Raw genomic sequence first — 19,050 nt, forward strand, 5'->3', positions numbered from 1 at the left:
ATCCTTCGTCTCTCTTTCTGTCCTTCAACTATTCTCATCTGGTCTGCTTCAAGCAAGGTACACTTGCTTGGTGACTCGGTCTAACGGTCAACCGGCTGGTGTCCTGACAGATCCATTGGCTGCCGGCTTTTCTCCATCTGCTTAGTATCCGGTTGATGCAAGTTGCCGATGCGGAAATATACATCCACGACCGAACCAGACTACTCCATACTAGTAGTAGTCCCACGCATCATCGAGAGAACAAACCAGCAGCATTGATTTCTATAAGCCTAGATAGCCTGGAATATCCTTTTTAATTACAAAACTGCTCCTATATCATGACAGTATCCAATCCTGCAACCATGGTGCAACAGCCTTCAACTCGGACCCCGACGAGGCGGAGATGCAGACGAGAAGGCGCCAAGTGGACACGGTCTGGCTGCTTGACATGCAAGCGTCGTCGGAAGCGGTGTGATGAAGCGAAGCCCTGGTATGATGAAGTTCGCCCCCGGTACTAGGGTATACGAGGCACTAACTACTCGATTACAATAGCTGCCATAGTTGTGCCAGGTTGGGCTTGAAATGTGAGGGCTATGGCTCAATATGGGCAGAGCCTTTAGATCCATCAGCAAATGTCTTCAGCCAATTCAGAGCACCGAAACGGCGCAGAGTTAGTACAACATCAGTTTCAACAACTTATTCGCGTGTTGCGGGGGAAGAGCTCTGGTTGTCCCCGAGCTCCTCAGTCTCGAGCAGTCTATCAACAGCGCCAACAACTCCGGCGGAATCTGACAACAGCAGTCTATACTCTTGGAACAATGAGAACAATGAATATGAAGACAAACAGGTTACCATAACTGACTTTGACTCCTGCGATACACTCACCGTGGCTTCACCCATGCCAAGTAGGTACTTCAGTCATCTTTCGCATCACGATACGCACTATCTCCAGTATCACACCGAGCTGGGCTCCAAGCTACTAGCCAACCTCGAGAGTATCGACAACCCCCTTCGATCGTTTCTCATACCCCGGGCCCTATCATCGCCTCTTCTGATGAAAGCTTTGTGTGCGGTATCTGCAACACACTTTGCAAATCGGTCCCGGGACAAACAGGAGGCCCAGACAGCCGCAACAGACTACTACGTTCAAACGCTGAGTGGACTGCAGTCGACAATTGCCGAATATTCAGCGCGGACCCTTCCCGATGAGGCCATCCTGGCGGTAGCCATGCTTTGCAAGTATGAAATCGTACGCGGAAGCGTTCAGCAGTGGACCGCGCATCTGAACGCCCTGCAAGAGCTCATAGTGGCTCGCGGTGGAGTTAATGCCCTGAAAGATGACATGAGGGAATTTCTAAGCGGCTTGTAAGACTCGTTCTACAAATTACCTGCCTTGAAACCAAAGCTAACCACACCATAGCTACATCTATGCCTATAACATGGCCAGAATCAGCAACCGCAAACACATCAACTACGACCTTGATATTGGCAACGTCAAAATATCCAAGCTCGACATCTACATCGGCTACGCAGAAGACCTCATCAAGATATGCGCCCGAATAGCCGACCTCCCCACCCTATCTCAAGACCCCGTAGCCTTGGACCTAGAGGTCCACTTAATGTAAGTACCCCCTCAACAACATCCACAGTTCCCGCTAACCATCAACCACACAGCGACACATCCCTCCGAGACTGGGCACCCACCAACACCGAATATATCCTCCCACGGGGCATAACCGAATCGAACCTTATCCGTCTGCGCATGGTCGCCAACTGCTTCCGCGATGCTGCGTACATCTATCTCCATTCAACTCTGGAAAGACTGAACCAGAGAACGGCAGCACCATTATCACCACAATTTGCTGCCCCATTACAATTAACACTACATACGCCATTCAAGGCGGTACCATCACCATCAATCTCCCTCCCCCGATCAACCGCATTACATCAGCTCTTGTCCAGAATTAGGGAATTCCCACTCGACGAACACTGCGAATTCTCTGCCCTTACATTCCCACTCTTCATTGCTGGCTGCGAGAGCAAACATCCCTCAGACCAGGAGCTCATTATACATTCATTGGATAAATTAGAGGCGAACTTTGGGATCGGCAATGTGAGAAGAGCAAAAGAGATGTTAAGTATCCTCTGGGCGGGAGAAGGGAATGTGCATTGGCTTGATATGTTGGAGCGCTTACAGTGGGATTTGATTCTTGCTTAGATACCACGTACCACTATACTACATACTGTATATATGAACAATAAGTGAATACTAGATTCCGTACGATAACCACTAAAAATACTTCTGATACCACAGCTTGACAAGTCTTCGACTTACGGCACTGCTCCGAGCAGATCTTTTCTTGGGTAAACAAGGGTATCTCCATTTCATCAAGGCGTTAAACCGCACAGAGTAATAATAAAGGGCTAAGAAGAGAAGTACCCAAAACACCCCGTCCACCAGACGCAACAAAAGCCCGAAATAAAACAATGAATAAGAAGTCCGCTTTGCAAGAAAAAGAAAATGCCATTCTCTTGAGACGCCGCCAGTTGCAGTGTAGCTTCACCTCTCCTCCATGACTGAATAAGATCAGCTCAACCCCATATTGACCTCATCACCTAATCCCATCTCTCGCTCGGCTCGTTCAGTACCCCCTGTGGCGCGAGTGCCCCAGCGGTCTAGACGGTCCTGAGCGAGAGACATCTCTTTCTCCCTGATACTCCCGTCGCGGCCGAAGCTGCTGCTGTGACTGGCGCTGCCTCCCGAGTAATTGGACGATTTCCGGGCGTGCGGAATACTGATGGGTCGGGTTGCAGTTGCGGTGGACTTCCCGGTTGGCGTGTAGCTGCCGGTAGGGGTGGCGGACTTCAATTTTCCGAGATCTACGGAGGAGTTATTGGTGGACGTTGGTGGAGCAGAGGAGATGCTGCTGGCTTTGTCGCTTACACTCTTCGTACTCCCAAACCAACGTCGTTTGCGGGACTTGGATGAGGTTGACGGGGCGAGACTTTCTGCGTCGGCGTCGACCGTAGATGAGATCTCCTTCTCATGGGCGTTGGCGGCCTTTTCCTGCTCCAGTGACTGGGCGATGCCGGATTTGGTCTCCACTGAGGTGCTCTCGCCCGCTGAGGGAATCTCAACCAGTTCGGCGTCACGACACCACTTCCGACGACGGGTGTATCGATCCCAACCATCTTGACCACGGCGACCGTCGTTCCACTGTTCCCATGCTGTTAGTAATCCTGGAACCTGGACATTTGTCAGAACATGGGAAACAATGTGTCCCACCTTGTTGTCATAGTAGACCCAGCCCCCGCCATCAGCTTTGGCGTCCGACTTTCCTGACTCGTCGGCGCCTTCAATACGCCAGTCACTCCCTTCGACCCAGCGCCACTGAGCATTTCCGTTTGCGACACCGGGCAGCTCAAAGTCCTCCTTAGATGGGACGTGATTCAAATGCTCGTCTGTCCAAGCAGCTCGCTCGGAAGGGAACAGAGAGTACGTCCAGCCGATTCCAAGCCAACGACGTTGGTTCTCATAGATGACAAAGGTGAATCTCACACCGGAGGAGTCTCCTCGACGTCTTGTCGCAATGCTCATCGCATGGCCCTGGCTCTGCATTAACAGCGAGTGCGCCTTATCAACTGTAGAAGAAAAGGATAGGCCGGTGATTATGGAGCATATCCGGCGGATCGTTAACGATCGCCAAAGAATGACACGGGACACTCTTGCCGGGCGAGAGTGATAGGTGAGAATGATAGTGCCGAGGGTCATGATAACCCGGCGAGTGGTAATAAGATACAACGGTGGAAGAGTCAAGGCGATCCATATTGGTGTAACGAAGAGGATTCGAATGAACAAGGTTGTAAGAGCCGGTCGGGTGGTGGCAGAAGTCGCTGTCCTCTGCGTGGACAGGAAGTCGGTAAATTCCACGAGTGGCTCTAGGAGAATATTGCAGCGTGTGGTAAATGTCCTTAGCGTCTCCACGATTTCGTCCAACGTTTCATGCCGATGGGGGAATGTCTCCGAAGCAGCCCTTTGATGGCCTTGCTTCTCACTCAGGTGAGCCCTGGACGACAACGGGGAGTAGCGTCGCCAGTACATGCCCAAAATGAGGCCGATGACCACGAGGAGTGGCCCGGTCCAGGTAATAATCACATCGCCATAGAGAACAAGCGTCCAGAATACTGCTACCAGCAGGAAGCTCTGCCAGCCGTCTCCAGTGGTCCATGTGAGCAATCCAACGAGCTTGTTCAACGGGAGAATAAACGGATGCGAATAGGCCAATGCCCGGGTGATCTGAGGGGGCGTGGCCACCAGTAGCGGCGATTTTCGATGCACGATGATGCTGGAACGCTGCCTCGATGTGACGGACGAGCCTGAGATGGTGGTGGGGGAGAAAGCAGCGACCGTCGGAGGCTGAGAGTCAGCATGGTCCTGCGTGGATGATGATGGGGCCATGGAATCTATCCACGGAATATCTTCTGTCGCGACATTAGTATTCAGGGCGGTAGTGGATGAGAGCGGCTCGTCCACGTGGACCAGATACTCGAAGAGAATAGGAGGTGGAAAGTAGTCGTCAGAGTCAGAAAGTGCATTTGTTTGTATCACCTACCGAGAGCTGCCATCCAACAACAGAGACGTCATATGCATCCAAGGTCATTGCGGGCGGTGAGACGCGGAGAAGAGAGAGGGAGAAGGAAAAGGGCGAGAGACACACAATAAATGCTGGTCAGACCCAACGAAAGATGGGGGACCAAAAGTTAGAGACAAGGTCCCTGGAGGCCGATCATCTGCGGGGATGGAAGGGGGTAATAGCCTGAGATCCGCGGGTGCAGCTGAGAATTGAAGCTTTTCGTCTGCTGCTCGGAACATGTGACAGCCTGCCTCGCCCGGATATTACCATACCATACACAATTTGCACAATTTACACAATGTGGATATCAAGTGACAGGCCGGTATGGATACCGTCAGTGACCGTTACATACGTATAGATGCGATGCATCAGTCAAGGAAGATGAGGTGAGAGACACACAGTAAGACCCTGCAATAACAAATCATTGTTCTATTGTATTTGACAAATCAGCAGATACACAGCAGCTGAAGTACTGTATCAGGTAGGGGGTGAGTGCTTTCTTTTTGACGGTCAAATAGTATCGAGTCCAATAGTTGGTTGGTCTACTTTACATCCAATCCAGGAACCAATCCGGGGACGCCTCAGGCCGCGGCGGTACGGCAAAACGGACTAAAAGCGCTGCCGAATTTTTCCCTCTCCGTCTGTTTCCATCGCCATCGAATCCGCTTTCCGCTCCCCTTCTTGATCCAGCCAGGGACTCCCTCCACTACTCCCCGGTCGCATCATTTCTTTTGTTCGCCGTCGCTCCTGGAGCTTTGATTTAATCCTTGAAGTCCGTTTATCGGCTATAATATCCAGTCATCATGGTATGTGGAGACACCCTCACTCCTCTGAAGCCAATTTGATGCTTTCTCTATCCCGATCGGCCGCCATGCTCAGGTATACTAACCTTGCTCTCTTCTCACCCAACAGGCTCATCGTATCGTCACTCAAGTCGTCGTCACGGGCGCCCGTGTCTTCGGCAAGGCCTTCGCCGAGGCCTACAAGCAAGCCCAAGCCTCCTCCAAGTACGCCGCGCAGACGGGCAAGAAGGTCGGCGCCAGCATGTCTTCCGGATTGACTCTCGACGAGGCCTGCAAGATTCTCAACGTCAAGCCCCCGCAAAACGGCGAGGCCAACCTGGAGCAAGTGATGGAACGATTCAAGAAGCTGTTCGACCTCAACGATCCCCAGAAGGGTGGTAGTTTCTACCTGCAAAGCAAGATTCTTCGGGCCCGGGAGAGGTTAGAGATGGAAGTCCGACAGGCCGAGCGCAAGATGGCCGAGGAGAAGGAGCTGCGCGACGGCTGGAAGCCCAAGGTATATAAGGACCGGTGAATGCGTTTCTTTTTACCTATAGCACCCGGCTCAACTTCTTCAGGAATGATTGTTTGCTCTCGGGCTGCCATCTGGGAGTTCTTGCGTTTCGATCGATTTAAGCTTGGCTCTCATCAACAGGGTCGAAGCATTTGCACCGACCATCGGAAGCCCCTCTTAACGATCTCCTCGACCTCCTGTTTTTCTCCCTCTCGGTTTTCGCGGCATAGCATGGCGTTTTGGTGATTCCAACTTGCAGCTTGGAAAGAGTTTAGATTCCTATATTTATATGGTGGCTTGCATCTCGTCGAGACAGATGGACTCGGACTTGAATGAAGGGCATATGGCATATCAGATTCCAGGCTGAGTCGACGGTCTGGGTTGGTTGCGCCTTGTTCGCCGGGCCATTTTACGTCCTGACTGAGAGTATATGTGTATATTATTCGAAAGACGAAGGGCCTACGAGCCTAGCAGGGCACAAGGATGATCCTATCTTTGTGTTCTTTTCTTTTTTTCTTCTGTTCTTAATGATCCCTTCTCCCCTCTTTTGTCCTGTTCAGAGGATTGATACCTGTACTTTAGTACCCTCCACGGTTGCGTGGAAGGTCATGATTCCACTGAGAGTTGTGTACAAATGCTAGCATCGTTCACAATCAATCATGAGAAATAATCTTCCATCATCTCAAAAACATCAAGCAATGCTCATTGGTGGCCATCATGGCGCCATCGCGGAGCGGAAACGCCCCAGCGGGGAATATTGCCCGGGTGAGATTCCCTTATCTCCGCCGCAGATTTTCTTTCCCCTCCTTTTGCTCTTTTATTATTTCCCCTCGCCATCCTCTCTTTCCCTCTCTCCCTCTTCCTTTCCTCACCCTCTTTCTCTCATTCTCTTCTTGTAAATACTTTCTCTCCTACTTTCGACTCCATCTACACAGCAAAAACATAAAGAAAGACCAACAATGCCCCGTCCCTCCACCCCCCTCTCAGCGGCCCTCCCGCCACTGATAATGGGCACCGCAACCTTCAACAACCAATACAACCACGACCCCTTCGCCCTCCCCACCACTGAACTGGTCCAGCGCGCCTTCACCTCCGGCATCCGCGCCTTCGACACATCCCCCTACTACGGGCCCGCCGAAGAACTCCTCGGCCGCGCCCTCGCCACCGACTACGTCCGCACCCATCACCCCCGCTCATCCTACTACATCCTCACCAAAGTCGGCCGCATCGCCTCCTCCTCCTTCGACTACTCCCCTGCCTGGGTGCGCCAGAGCGTTCGTCGCAGTCTCCAGCGCCTACACACCGACTACCTAGACGTTGTCTACTGCCACGACGTCGAGTTCGTCTCCCGCCAGGAAGCCCTAGCCGCTATCCGGGAACTGCGTCGCATTCGCGATACCGAGGGCACCATCAAGTATGTCGGCATCTCGGGGTTCCCCATTGACGTGTTGGCGGAAATAGCGGAGCTGGTTCTCCGCGAGACCGGCGAGCCGTTGGATATCGTGCAGTCGTATGCGAATTACACGCTGCAGAATACGAGACTCTTGTCGCGCGGGTTGCCGAGGTTTGTGGGTGCAGGCGTGGACGTTGTAACGAATGCGTCCCCGTTGGGCATGGGTCTGTTGCGGAGACAGGGCGTGCCGATTGGGAGTATGGGTGATTTCCACCCCGCGCCAGATGGATTGCGCAACAAGATCCGGGAGGTTTCGGATTGGGTCGATGGCCAGGGTGAGAAGTTGGAGGTTGTGGCTATCCGGTTTTCGTTGGAGAGCTGGTTGCGCGAAGGAAAGCAGGTTGGAGCGCTGGGTGCCCCGCTGGCGAAGGCCGGAGATGCTGATCCGGGATTTATTTCCGTGGCTAGTATGGGCACTGGGGAGAGACTGGGAGTTAGTGTGATGGGAGTGAGCAACTTCGAAGAGTTGGATGAGACCCTCCGTGTTTGGCATAGCATCGTGGATGGATTGGAGAACAAGGACGATGACGAGGACGTTGAACCGAAGTCCTCAGAACTGCAGCCCCCGTCCGCTGTGCCTTCTGCCGCACAGGCGCCTGCTATCCTGACCCCCTCGGAGGGGATCATTACCGACCGTGCTTGGTCGAAAGACAGACGTGGTCGCATCTCGTCTCTGGCTCAGCATATCCGGACGATCCTGGGCCCAGAGTGGGCTGATTATGCCTGGGACAGCCCGTCTCCGGATTTCGTCAATTCGTTGTCTGCTGAGCATCTAGCTGCGAGAGACAAGGATGCTGCTGCTGCTGCTGCTGCTGCTGGCGCTAATGATGAGACCATGGTGACGCCGCCTCTGGAGGCAGTTGATGCGGCTGAGAAGATACCCACTGCTGCAGCGCCTGATGTTGCGCTGTGATGAAGATAGTTGATCCCCTCATACCTTATACATTCCAGGCCTGATTGATGATGACTTATGCATATGCATTGTTAAGACGCGACTGTTTGCTTTGATGCTTCTTCCATCTCTTTGCTCACTGCATAACTATGCCCTTCATTGAATTACATAGACCGCATATGATTCTTGCAGTGTTATCTGTACATGACATATCATTCACGATCCTGACACGCCTCCAGCACACATGCATAGAATAGACTACCTATCTACCTACCTATTCCCGCAATCTAAAGTCCAAATCGCCACCAACTCCCAAACCTCGCTCGCTCTTCCTCTCCAAGCGACCGCATATAGCGCCCCCTTGATGAGAAGGATACGGGAAAAAAGGGAGGGAAGTAAGGTTTTGCAAATCCACAAGAGAACCCGCGAGGGTCTCCGTGTGAACGTACGGTACCAATTCGATTTTTTCATGCTTCTAAATTTCAATCAATATTTTGCAATTTGCTGCTGCTGCTGCTGGCGTAGCCAGGTAGGTAGGTCATGGAAGGGAAATCTGTCTCTGTTTGACTGATCGATAGCAGGCCGGTTGTTTGTGGACCCACATCTGGCCTGAGATCATATCACACAGATCTATTAAACCTATAGAGAGAGAGGTGTGTGTTAGCGAAGGACGTGTGGCGTGGCTGTTGGCCAGTAGGTTATGTTATGATATGATAGGTAATGTGAATACCAACCAGATTTGACAAGTGAAATTGAGTATCCAAGCAACAGCTTCTATTGAGCTTGTTAGTGCGATATCTTCAGAATAGTCCATTTCGCGCTCAATAGCCCATAGCATAGTGTCATCCACATTTAGCATTGCTCCGATATCCCCGAATGAACAGCAAAAGAAAACCACCCCAGTGTAAAACCATGCTCCCAGATATCTTTTTTTGTAGCCAAGGGAAAAAAAAGAAGGGTATCAGACGCTCAAAGGCGGACAAGAAATCAGAAAGTGAGAGAAAGAGGAAACTATCCCAGGGTATAATACAGAAAATGTGTGCCCACTGGTAACCCAAGACGAAAGAAAACTGTACAAGTCTTAAGTCGACTTCTTTTGAAAGAAGCCCCCTAGTTCTGGCTGGGAGATATTACATCCCCTTCTCTCGCATCAAAAGGTCTCTGTCCATATCTGATTGCGACTTGTAGCCGCCCAGACTGATGGCCTGCTCATTGCTGATCGAGTAGGGAATGGACGGTATGTCGGGACGCAAGCGCTTGAGCCGAGCAGAACGTTCCCGCGCAGCTTGTTGCTTCTTTTGCAGCTTAGTCATTTTATCCTTCTGCGATTTGGGTGCAGCAGGAGGGGGGTTTGGAGGGAGAGGTGGAGCAGCATCAGCCGGAGGAGACTCAGGAGGAGGGGGGGGAGGAGTGGAATCCCGACGGTACCGGGCAAATCTTTCATCGGTGTCAAAGACCTGCCGGAGCTGCCACCGCTGCTCAGTGTACTCCTCATAGTTTGCGGCAATAATGGCTTCAAGGATGCTGGCCTGCGTCTGGCCCGCTGTGGCTGTGGAGATCATGCGCTCCTTGAGACGTTGATAGGCCTCTGAAAACGCTCTGAAAATCAATGCAATCTCCCGTGTTCCACCTGAGACATCGTTGTCGGCATTGTTGGGATCCTCGATTGACAGACGGGGACTGTTATTGAAGGAAAGCTTATATACCCTCTACACAGGAACTCATTAGTCGGTGTGCACACAAACCATCATTGGCAGAGCTTACCTTATTGAAGTAGCCCGGTGGGTTAAAGCGAATTCCAACGGAATCATAGTCAAACCCGTTACCGTAGAACTCGAAAAAGTCCATGAGAACGCTGCCCAGGTTCGGTGTCCCATGGCCATGCGGCAGGTGCTGCAGAAGACTCGTGACGAGACAAGTGATGGAAAACCCTCCCAGGCCGCCAGTGGGGACTTCATTGAGGCCGCGAAGGAGCAAGAATTGCTTAATGACGGACACGATAACAGGCATTGCGGGATACTCAGCCTTCCACTGCTGGAAGGTTTCGTTTGCCACTAAGCCGCTGTCATTGTCGAACGACAAGTCCACCCTCAAGCCAGTCAACTTGTCCACGAACTTCAGAATGGGTACTCGGGCATGAGCGATCGTCTCGATCGAGTTGGGCACCGCAATGTTCAGGTTCTTCAAGAATGCAGAGAATGCATAGATCTGGCCTTTCCGTTCACCAAATGTCTTGATACCGTTGCGCATGAAGTTTGTGGAGAGTAGTACAAGGTCAATATCGGCAGTGGGCAAATATAGACCCGACGCAAAAGAGCCAAAAGGCCGAAGCTGCACCCCATAGTACCTGCTCTGGAATGCAGCCTGTAGCCTCGCCACCAAGTCCTCTCGCACGATCTGTTCATAGCGCACGGGTTTGACCCAGTGATAAAAGCTGAGGATCTCGTTGTGCAGCCTGCTTTGAGTCAGAATAATTGCTTCTTTCCTTCACCATAGATTGACACGCACCTTGCGCCCACATGTAGACTGGGAGCCATGCTACTTGCCCACGGTGTTGCATTTTCCGACGAGCGGGCTCTCCACTCGTCAATGATCGAGCCATCATCATAGTATTTGCTCAACGGCTTCCCAGTCTTCTTAGAGACACCCTTGATCTCATCATCGTATGTCCTCTTTCTGTTTCCAAACGCCGAGTCCTTGCCTTCCAGCTGGCGCCTTGGTCCGGTTGGTGCACCTTCGGGCGCGTTTCCGCCGCCTTCATCTTCATCAACCAATCCACTCAGCGAGATAAAATCTTCGTTGGTCTTCACCGCATCTTCCTGTGTGGGTTGTGCCGCCGCGGTTGCAGCAATCCGGGCCTTGCGAATCAACTTGACGACGTCCACTCGCTTACCCTGGGTCTCATCCGGAGGAGGCAAGACCGTATAGGGATCGGGGTTGGACCATTTGGGGGCCGGTGGTGGTGCTGGAGCAGCCGTCGCGGTGCCGGTATTGTTGGGATCGACCGCACGCTTTTTGCGCGGGTGGGCTGCTTCATCCTCATCCTCCGAAGAGACGTCCATATCGGCTTCCTCGCTATCGCTAAGGTTCGCCACAGGCGCGAACTTCAGAGCCGGTTTCGAGTCCGCAGCGCCGGAGGGAAGTAGCTGTTCTGGGGTTGTCTCTCGCTTAGATCTCAAAAGCGGCCGTTCGGAGGTTCCAGGGCGCGCATAACGGAAAGTGAACTCATGTCGGGGTTGGTGTCCTGACCGTCGGTCATTTCCCCGGAACTCGAAAGCCGGCGGCATGACGGGAGAAGGGAAGGAACGAGAATCAAAAAAAATAATGTCAAAAAATGGGAGAATGACGTGCAGCGACAACACAGGCTGAGATGCAATCAACCCACAACGACGCGCCTGGCGGATCTTTTTTTCAACGGCGGCGGCGGAATGAAAGTCTGGGGCTGCGTTGGGAAGGCGGTGAGGATGGCCCTCCATCCCACTTTTTGCTTATCTCCGCCGGCCCATTAACTATAGTTACTACAAGCGACTTATCTAGATAAACATGCAGTTTACATATGGAATGGCAAGCATAAATCAAACGGCTCTGCATTCAAGCTCTGTCCCCAAATTCCTTCAGTCCATTTTGCAGGTGTTTGATCAACGCCTTATCTGCTGCCATCTCCGCAAAACTTACTCTCTGTGTGGCCCATTTCAACCACCCACTGGCCCTAGCACCCTCTTCTGCTCGAAGTAGGCCAACACTCACATCTATCAGCAGTGGTCTTTCGTCGTCATGCCAGAAGAGGGATGCGCCGCAGCGGCTGCAGAACTCGCGGTAGACACCTGGGGAACTCTTGTACTGTCGCATCGTGCCGGCGCCAAATGCCAGCGGCACCTTGTCCTTATTGTAAATATTCGATAGAGGAATAAACGCCCACGGCTGAATAGGGAAACCACTGGCTAGGCGACACGAAGGACAGGCGCAGGTACCCGCCAGATACTTAGTATTCTCATCCTGCAGCCACCACTTCACGTCTTGGGGATTGCTTGAGGACTGTGAATGATACGGTGCAAGCAGATCGGACCACGGGGAAGTCGGCTTGGTGGATGAAGAATCGGGCCGCGTGATATAAAATTCAACACCCCCACAATGACAACGGGCAAGTAGCTCGTCCGGATTCCGGGACGACAGCTCGAGTCCGGCCTCGGGCTGGCTTGGTTGGTTGCTGGAAACCGTGCGTAGCCAACATGCTGGAGCCGGTTCTTCTGGCTGTCCAGAGAGAAAGGGTGTCAGGCCACCATCACGCGTCTCGGCAGCCCGCCAATGCCGTATAGATGTGGTTGGGGGTAGTCTCCCCGCCAGCGGTCCGGCTGCAACAAAGAATTGCCCTGTGTGTTTCGAATGGGCAAAGGCATGAGCGCCACAGGTTTTACAGAAATAGCGGCTTATGCAATCAGCTTCCTGGTACTCCTGGAGGCTGTCAAGGCTCTCTGGCTTAGCCTGCAGGAGGTAGTAGGTCGAGCACAGCATTCCGGTGACCGTGCGACAGGCCGTGCAATGACAGAAATTGAGTGCCGAATGGTCGGTGGATTGCTTCAGCTCGATCTCCTGTGCCACACCTCCGCACAGGCAAGAAATGGGTGTCACTTTGTCTTCCTGCATGTTTGAGGGCTGGCCAATAGCGATGGAAGTAAATGGGTTTATTTAACAGTAGAGTAGTAATACTGTTAATCCAGCTCAGCTGCAGGGTCATTTACTATTTGGGTCAGGATCATGTTAGCTGGGAGAGAAAACAAGAGTAAAAGACAATGATGTAGTTAGTAATGCATGCATGCATGCATCTGCCCTGCTGCATCCTCTTGGGTAAGCATAGAAAAGAGCTTACGACCAACCTGCAGCAACAGGAAGATTGAATACTAGTAGTATCCAGTCAGGGAGATGAATGGCGGAGGGTGACTGGAGACGAGGTGCAGAAATGTGCTCAAGTTCAGACCCGCTAAGACCCTCGCAACTTAACTATAAATACCCCGCTCTCTCTTTTCTTCCCGTCTTCCCAAATCACTGCCACTCTGACCACTTTTCTTTCCAATCTCCACGGAAAAGAAGACTTTTGTCCTTTGACTCCAAATCTAAAAGACTATTTCCTCGTCTTTAAAACCAGTCATCATGGGTAGGTGGTTTGCTTAGCCCTCATCAAGTACCCTTGTTTTGTTTGTTTATTAGTGCGGGGTACGCATGGATGGGACTCGAATCTGTTTGATGTTTGCTTTAACGCATCACCATCCTTGTCCTGGCGAATACTCGGGCTTGAAATAATTATTTTGCTACGTTATCATCACCTGAGTATGGTATACAGGGTTGCTAACCTCGATGACCGACAGGTAACGACCACGGTTGCAGCTGCGGCGCCTCTTGCCAGTGCCCCGCCGGCCAGTGCCAGTGCCCCGTACGTTTCCACTTCCTAACTTACTCCTACTTGTTGACGACCATACTGATAGTTGTATTTCTCATCCTACAGAAATAAACATCTCGCTCTAAGGGATAGACGAATAGAATCGGTGGACAACCTGCTTGTACCTATCTGAGTCTAGATCTCATGGAGTAGTAACAGAAGATGCTATGCTGATTGTCCTATGTCTTGTTCTATCATCTTACTATGACAAGCCTAGTAGACAACAAAAAAACGTAGATACTACACAGTAAGAGACATGTGATATAATACGAAAATGCTAGTGGTCATAGCATAATGCATGTAGTATGTCCTGCTGACCCCCTTTCCCCCCCCCTTCATGGCTCGGTTTCTTGAACTCTATCGTATATGGTATATTAGACATGTTATAGTCTTCAAGCTAGTTTAAAACAGTTACCAATAGAAGAATAAATGATCACTTGGTAGCTATACATACACAATCAAGAAACAAATATAATAGCAACAAACGATATACCCAGACCTGGTAGAAAATCAAATTACAAAATCAGTTAACATCATAATTAGTATTTAGTTTGTACCCCAATCCCCGAATACTTATAAAATCTACACCACTACCAACAATCCCCAAGAAGGCAACTCTCAATCAATAAGTCAAGTAAATCATTGAAATTGAATAATCAAAAAAACATATACGTCTGAACACTCAAAACATCACAATACAATTGAAATTCATAACCTCATCACCCATACCATTATGCAACCAGCACCAATCTCCCCTACACCAATGGCCCTAATCCCCCCCACTCCCCTAAAGATTCAACAGTCGCATCGAAGTCAAAGAAGGCATAATAATAATGATAGTAGCGAGCAAGACATTTGCACTCGACATCTGGTTTTTTTTTCTGTATTATTTCAACGATGGCAAACTATGCGAGGCGGGGCGAGGCGAAGCGAAGCGAAGATAAAAAGGGACGAGGCGTTGTTGTTGTTGTTGTCATAGTAGGAATGTATTGGGGTTGGTTTGTTTAGTGCTATCATAGTAGCCTGTCAGTATCATTCCACATCCATACTACTACTATCCTCTCATAGCTAAGATGGAATATAGTATTTCGAGGATGTGTACACACCTTGCAGTCAGCGCAAGTGCAGGAGTTGCAGCTGCCAGAGCAGCACTTGCACTCGCAGGGGGCCATGGTGGTAGATAGGGTAGGTGGGTAGTATATATATACTATGAAAGTATTTGAGAAGAAGTGAAGTATATTCCGTAATGAACAGACAGCAGTGGATGAGCGAGAATAAAAAAAGAGCGAGGATGTGGGATAGAAGAGGGTCTTTATATGCTTTTCTTCAGGAAAGAAAACGCTATGCTGTACGACTGTTTGCTTTACTTTGCTTTACTTTTTGCCCCTCCTCAACCCATCCTATCCATCCATCCCTGGAATAAGAATCTGCCAGGTGACGGATGGGGATAATCGGTTTTGAGTTGTAGTGGATACACGATGGGTACTACTACTTGCTGTGTCCCACAGTAGTACTACTACTAGTAGTAGTAGTAGTGTACTTCATAGATTGCAACTGCAGGTGGAGGTGGATTTGTGCTATAGATGACTGGGTCCAAGTTTACTTTTGCTTGCTGCAGCGAGGCGTGGGAGAGTATGGTTCGGTAGTAGTCACCGGTACTAGGGAGTTTGGTTTGTATTTTCTTGTCTCTATTTACTTGTGTGTACTTGTACTCGTTACTACTACTACTACTAGTAGTGTGTTGCGTGCATGGATGATATCGTTACCACCCATTCCTCCAAGATTAGAAAGATGCCCTATAAAGAAAGGTGAGTAGATGAAACAGGCCACTGCGTTAATTTACCAGTAACAAGCATGGAACACCCTGGTCAGAACTATCCCCGCTTGCTCGCCGGTTTATTTTCTTCTGTCTTGATCCCGAAAGTGCCCTGGCTGGAAACTTAGTCCTGGGTATGTAGACGGATGATGTTTGGTCTACCATGGCCAAGGTGGGGGGAAGTTTGGGAAGGGAAGCAGATCAACGACCAATCGGTCAATAATAGGGAGTGGTCCTGCAACTAAGATGCTGGGAAGCTATCATGCCACGTTGAATCAGGAGAAGGAGGAGGAGGGTGTGGTGGAGGTGGAGTCAAAAAGACAAAGCAAAGTGAGGCAGCAAGTCGGAGATGTAGGAGGGGTTTGCTTTGCTCTGCTTTGCTTTACTTTGCTTTGCTGGGTGGGGGACCCGTATCGGTGAGATCATATTCCACTTCCTCTCTGACACATTTTCTACATATCTATTCTAGTGGTTTGTGATAACTATCACTGCATGTAGGGGATGTAGCCAGAACTGAGAAGAGTCTTATGTACAACTAGTATCTATTGCTAGTGGTGATAATGGCTAATGGCAACCCCTCCATCCACAGACTCCACCACTGTACATGCCCTGCTGCTTCCAGGACGATCAAGGTATGATGATACTGATTATACCTCGTATCTAAACTTCCCTACTAACTTCATCCAAAGCAATGTCTTGCTCCATTTACCTCTTTCAGCTATGGAGAATGAGTCTTTTTTTCTCTCCCCCACCAGGTGTTTCAAAACTCTCGATCGTGGCAGGCCCCGGAGAAGAGTGGAACCCTGAATTCCCAGCACTGCTTATGAGAAGCAAAACTTAGTATGTAGGTACGTAGTATCTCCAGCCGCGAAAGGCGCGCTAATCAGAGAAAAGGTAGAATAAAATAAGAGAAAAGAAAAAGAAGGTTCGTTCGCAGTCACCACCAACTAATCAGCAGCCCCACGGGCGGGGTATGTATACTTGGGTACTATGGGTCGAGAGAAATACCAAAGAAGCAACACCCAAACAACCAAGCAGCGTCATTACGATTATTTCCATCTGCTAATCATTGCCTGGTTGGTATGGGGCTTGTTGATAGACGAGGCGAGCCAACAGTGAGTTGCTTGCAGCATCGCCTGATCGGTGTTGAGGGTTGTGGGGTTGCTACACCAAGTTTTTACTGCGTCTACTGTATTGTTGGGATTGCAGGATGGGAAAATCCCATCAGGTCAGACGGACCTATCTGATCCTGTCTGCTGCGTCAAAAGGACACTACTACTACTACTTCACTGGTCGGCTACACCAGGGAAGGGGAGCCCGGGATACTGATAACCTCCCCAGAAGATACTCCGATGCCATCCGCTAATCAGCGGTTCTGCTAAGTAGCAGCTGCCTAACCAACGCTAGGGCTATTAAGTCAGTAGCTTCATGTATACTGTCAGTACAACAGATGCTGTGTATGCAATTCGAATAAGCAAAACCTATGAAATTGTAGCGCTCTAATATAACCCTGAACATGGTTCCATCGCCGCTCACAGCTCATCCTTGCGGTTCGGGGCGGCTGCGCCCTCATCGCCTCCGGGACACACAGCCGGCGACGTGACATGCATCGAGTACACGCACTTCTCATCTTCCGCCACCTTCAGGATCGCGTCCTCTTCGCCGCATGTCAAGATGACCGTCGTCGAGCGGGCTGGTCCATTCCAGCAGCCTTGACCGTTGGCGTACTGAAGAGTAACCCTGTCTTCAGGGACAATCTCGCCCGCCTCGTTGAGCACATCAACACTCACGGATCCAATGCCGGTGTACTTGCCCATACGTGTGGATCCACCGCCCTTCTTCGGGATCTGTTTGGTCTGGTCCAGGAAGCAGTGCTCATACGTGTACTCACCCGAGTCCTTGGAGATGCAGACGCCCTTGAGAGCACGGAAGATGGACCCGACACCATAGTCCGTCTCAAGATCGGACCTGTGATCCTTCAGCTGTTTCTGCTTGTTCTCAAGCTCCTTCTCCGCTGACTTCACGGCTTCGCGTGCTTCCGACACAACCTTGGACTCGGACGTAGACGTCTCGGCCGCCTTGGGTAGGATTCCGTTATCTTCCAAGAGGCCTCTGACGAAGAGCACCTTGCCTTCAATGAACTCAACCAGGGAAGGCGGAAGGTAGGCTGCCATCTGGTAGACTAAATCTGATGTTAGCGCGGGAACTCGATGACCCTCATTAGAATAGATCACATACCAAGACCAGCCTCACACCCATCCTCTTCATTCTCCCACTGTTCCCAGTTGATGCCCGCCTTCTCATCATCAGGCTTGGCGATTTCATCCAAATCACGGTCCTGAGCGTTGTTCACAGCGCCTTCAAGAGTGCCCTTGGCGGCGTAGTCTTCCCAGCTGCGCACAGCGCGCTTAACGCCCTCGTCGTTGAAGTTGGGGTTGTATTCCACCTTGAACTTAGACAAGATCTCTTCAAGCTCCTTGACACGGGCACGGGTATCGTCACGCTCCTTGCGAACGTCCACCAGGGCGTTCCGAAGTTCCTCAACCCGGCTCTTAGCCAACCCAGCAAGCACATTGACCTTGCCCGCCGCCTTGCCCTTCACGACCTTGCTCGCCTCCTGCTTCTCCACCTCCTCCAGCTCCGCCTGAAGATCATTGACCTTTAGCTCCTGGGCCTGAATCTCTACTTCCAGACGCTTGATACTGTCCTCGACCTCCTTCTGCTGTCTACCAGCCTCCACGAGCAAATCCTTCTTCTTCCTCAAAGCCGCAGTCATGGACTTCTGTCTCTTCTCCTCCTTCTTCCGCCATTCCTTGCCGATCTCCTTGCACTTGTCTTCACACTTGGTGCCGCCAACGCGGGCCCACTCGTCACTGCCGTCGCAACAGAGCTCGTAGTCGCAGATGCCGTCATTGGCCCGTTGGAAAGGGACATAGCCGGGCTTGTGGCCCTTGTTCTTGCAGTAGAATCCCGGCAGGGCGGATGCTAGCTCGAGATCGTCGCTGCCGGGGCGCTCACCCGGTGTTAGGGCGGAGTTGCGGGACAGGAATGCACAGGCAGATGTGCCAGGCTCATCACTGCCATCCGGGCAGTCACAGTAATCATCGTTCACGGCGGAGAAGGGAATTTGGATGGCCGGGTGGGAGATGCACGTGAAGGTGGTGGTGTCTTTGTAGAACTTGGCGACTGTCGAAGACGAAACCAATTAGCACGAGCAATGCAACAGATCACGAATGAATGACGAGGATGCAGCCTGAGGTATAATGGGTGTGCGTGGCACGACCTCAGCTTAGATATGTAGATGGCACTTACATTCGGGACTAACACCTCGGGGACGAGAGGAGGCATCACCCGCCGCAGCCACGACGGTCGAGCAAGCAGCAATGCTCACTAAGAAGAGCGATCCCTGAGGAAGTATCATGGTGGCAGTGGCGGCATTGAGCTCCCTGGCCAATGCTGTGTAGGGGCACTAGAAGACAAACTAGCGAGAACGAGACAAAAAGCAATCAATCAATAAATCAATCAATCAAACCATCACCAGGAATG

At 51.1% G+C, this 19,050-nt stretch overlaps 8 protein-coding genes across 8 annotated transcripts; 4 read left to right on the forward strand and 4 right to left on the reverse strand.

The window, feature by feature from the left end:
- The first annotated feature begins 28 nt into the window (after positions 1-28).
- On the forward strand, positions 29-2,382 carry BO85DRAFT_133697 (Zn(II)2Cys6 transcription factor). The gene is made up of 4 exons (XM_025654016.1): positions 29-469; positions 532-1,344; positions 1,400-1,600; positions 1,654-2,382. Exons 1-4 carry the CDS (start codon positions 318-320, stop codon positions 2,195-2,197), a joined length of 1,710 nt encoding a protein of 569 aa, XP_025520309.1. The 5' UTR covers positions 29-317; the 3' UTR covers positions 2,198-2,382.
- On the reverse strand, positions 2,185-4,901 carry BO85DRAFT_413562 (PEX28-32 family peroxisomal membrane protein). Its single transcript, XM_025657611.1, has 3 exons — positions 4,593-4,901; positions 3,266-4,461; positions 2,185-3,196 (listed from the first exon to the last, which is right to left on the reverse strand). Exons 1-3 carry the CDS (start codon positions 4,603-4,605, stop codon positions 2,567-2,569), a joined length of 1,839 nt encoding a protein of 612 aa, XP_025520310.1. The 5' UTR covers positions 4,606-4,901; the 3' UTR covers positions 2,185-2,566.
- Positions 4,902-5,269: 368 nt separating this feature from the next.
- On the forward strand, positions 5,270-5,930 carry BO85DRAFT_413563 (import motor complex subunit PAM16; the record flags this gene model as incomplete). The annotated part of the gene is made up of 2 exons (XM_025657612.1): positions 5,270-5,419; positions 5,526-5,930. The coding sequence occupies exons 1-2, from the start codon at positions 5,417-5,419 to the stop codon at positions 5,928-5,930; spliced, it is 408 nt and encodes a 135-aa protein (XP_025520311.1). The 5' UTR covers positions 5,270-5,416.
- Positions 5,931-6,742: 812 nt separating this feature from the next.
- On the forward strand, positions 6,743-8,585 carry BO85DRAFT_445810 (D-arabinose 1-dehydrogenase (NAD(P)(+)) ARA2). Its single transcript, XM_025659359.1, has one exon. The coding sequence runs from the start codon at positions 6,869-6,871 to the stop codon at positions 8,273-8,275; it is 1,407 nt and encodes a 468-aa protein (XP_025520312.1). The 5' UTR covers positions 6,743-6,868; the 3' UTR covers positions 8,276-8,585.
- Positions 8,388-9,024, forward strand: BO85DRAFT_134107 (uncharacterized protein). Its single transcript, XM_025654018.1, has 2 exons — positions 8,388-8,895; positions 8,989-9,024. Exon 1 carries the CDS (start codon positions 8,499-8,501, stop codon positions 8,823-8,825), a length of 327 nt encoding a protein of 108 aa, XP_025520313.1. The 5' UTR covers positions 8,388-8,498; the 3' UTR covers positions 8,826-8,895; positions 8,989-9,024.
- A 360-nt stretch (positions 9,025-9,384) lies between these two features.
- On the reverse strand, positions 9,385-11,541 carry BO85DRAFT_484397 (putative topoisomerase family protein TRF4; the record flags this gene model as incomplete). Its single annotated transcript, XM_025663234.1, has 3 exons — positions 9,385-9,963; positions 10,019-10,709; positions 10,763-11,541. 3 exons carry the CDS (start codon positions 11,539-11,541, stop codon positions 9,385-9,387), a joined length of 2,049 nt encoding a protein of 682 aa, XP_025520314.1.
- A 279-nt stretch (positions 11,542-11,820) lies between these two features.
- On the reverse strand, positions 11,821-13,038 carry BO85DRAFT_133703 (GFA family protein). Its single transcript, XM_025654017.1, has one exon. The coding sequence runs from the start codon at positions 12,896-12,898 to the stop codon at positions 11,846-11,848; it is 1,053 nt and encodes a 350-aa protein (XP_025520315.1). The 5' UTR covers positions 12,899-13,038; the 3' UTR covers positions 11,821-11,845.
- Positions 13,039-16,940: 3,902 nt separating this feature from the next.
- Positions 16,941-19,040, reverse strand: BO85DRAFT_445815 (putative protein kinase C substrate). The gene is made up of 3 exons (XM_025659360.1): positions 18,817-19,040; positions 17,743-18,690; positions 16,941-17,686 (listed from the first exon to the last, which is right to left on the reverse strand). The coding sequence occupies exons 1-3, from the start codon at positions 18,923-18,925 to the stop codon at positions 17,037-17,039; spliced, it is 1,707 nt and encodes a 568-aa protein (XP_025520316.1). The 5' UTR covers positions 18,926-19,040; the 3' UTR covers positions 16,941-17,036.
- Positions 19,041-19,050: the final 10 nt, after the last annotated feature.

Source organism: Aspergillus piperis (genome assembly GCF_003184755.1).
Source record: "Aspergillus piperis CBS 112811 unplaced genomic scaffold BO85scaffold_2, whole genome shotgun sequence".
Classification (NCBI taxonomy): domain Eukaryota; kingdom Fungi; phylum Ascomycota; class Eurotiomycetes; order Eurotiales; family Aspergillaceae; genus Aspergillus; species Aspergillus piperis.

Coding starts and splice junctions, on each gene's coding strand:
- BO85DRAFT_445815 (XM_025659360.1), bottom strand. CDS start 18,925: ATGATACTTCCTCAGGGATCGCTCTTCTTAGTGAGCATTGCTGCTTGC. Junction 18,691..18,816: donor CCGAGGTGTTAGTCCCGAAT/GTAAGTGCCATC, acceptor CGTCTTCGACAG/TCGCCAAGTTCTACAAAGAC. Junction 17,687..17,742: donor TGGGTGTGAGGCTGGTCTTG/GTATGTGATCTA, acceptor CATCAGATTTAG/TCTACCAGATGGCAGCCTAC.
- BO85DRAFT_413562 (XM_025657611.1), bottom strand. Junction 3,197..3,265: donor GGGTCTACTATGACAACAAG/GTGGGACACATT, acceptor GCATGGGAACAG/TGGAACGACGGTCGCCGTGG.
- BO85DRAFT_445810 (XM_025659359.1), top strand. CDS start 6,869: ATGCCCCGTCCCTCCACCCCCCTCTCAGCGGCCCTCCCGCCACTGATA.
- BO85DRAFT_133703 (XM_025654017.1), bottom strand. CDS start 12,898: ATGCAGGAAGACAAAGTGACACCCATTTCTTGCCTGTGCGGAGGTGTG.
- BO85DRAFT_133697 (XM_025654016.1), top strand. CDS start 318: ATGACAGTATCCAATCCTGCAACCATGGTGCAACAGCCTTCAACTCGG. Junction 470..531: donor TGTGATGAAGCGAAGCCCTG/GTATGATGAAGT, acceptor CGATTACAATAG/CTGCCATAGTTGTGCCAGGT. Junction 1,345..1,399: donor AGGGAATTTCTAAGCGGCTT/GTAAGACTCGTT, acceptor ACCACACCATAG/CTACATCTATGCCTATAACA.
- BO85DRAFT_134107 (XM_025654018.1), top strand. CDS start 8,499: ATGCATAGAATAGACTACCTATCTACCTACCTATTCCCGCAATCTAAA.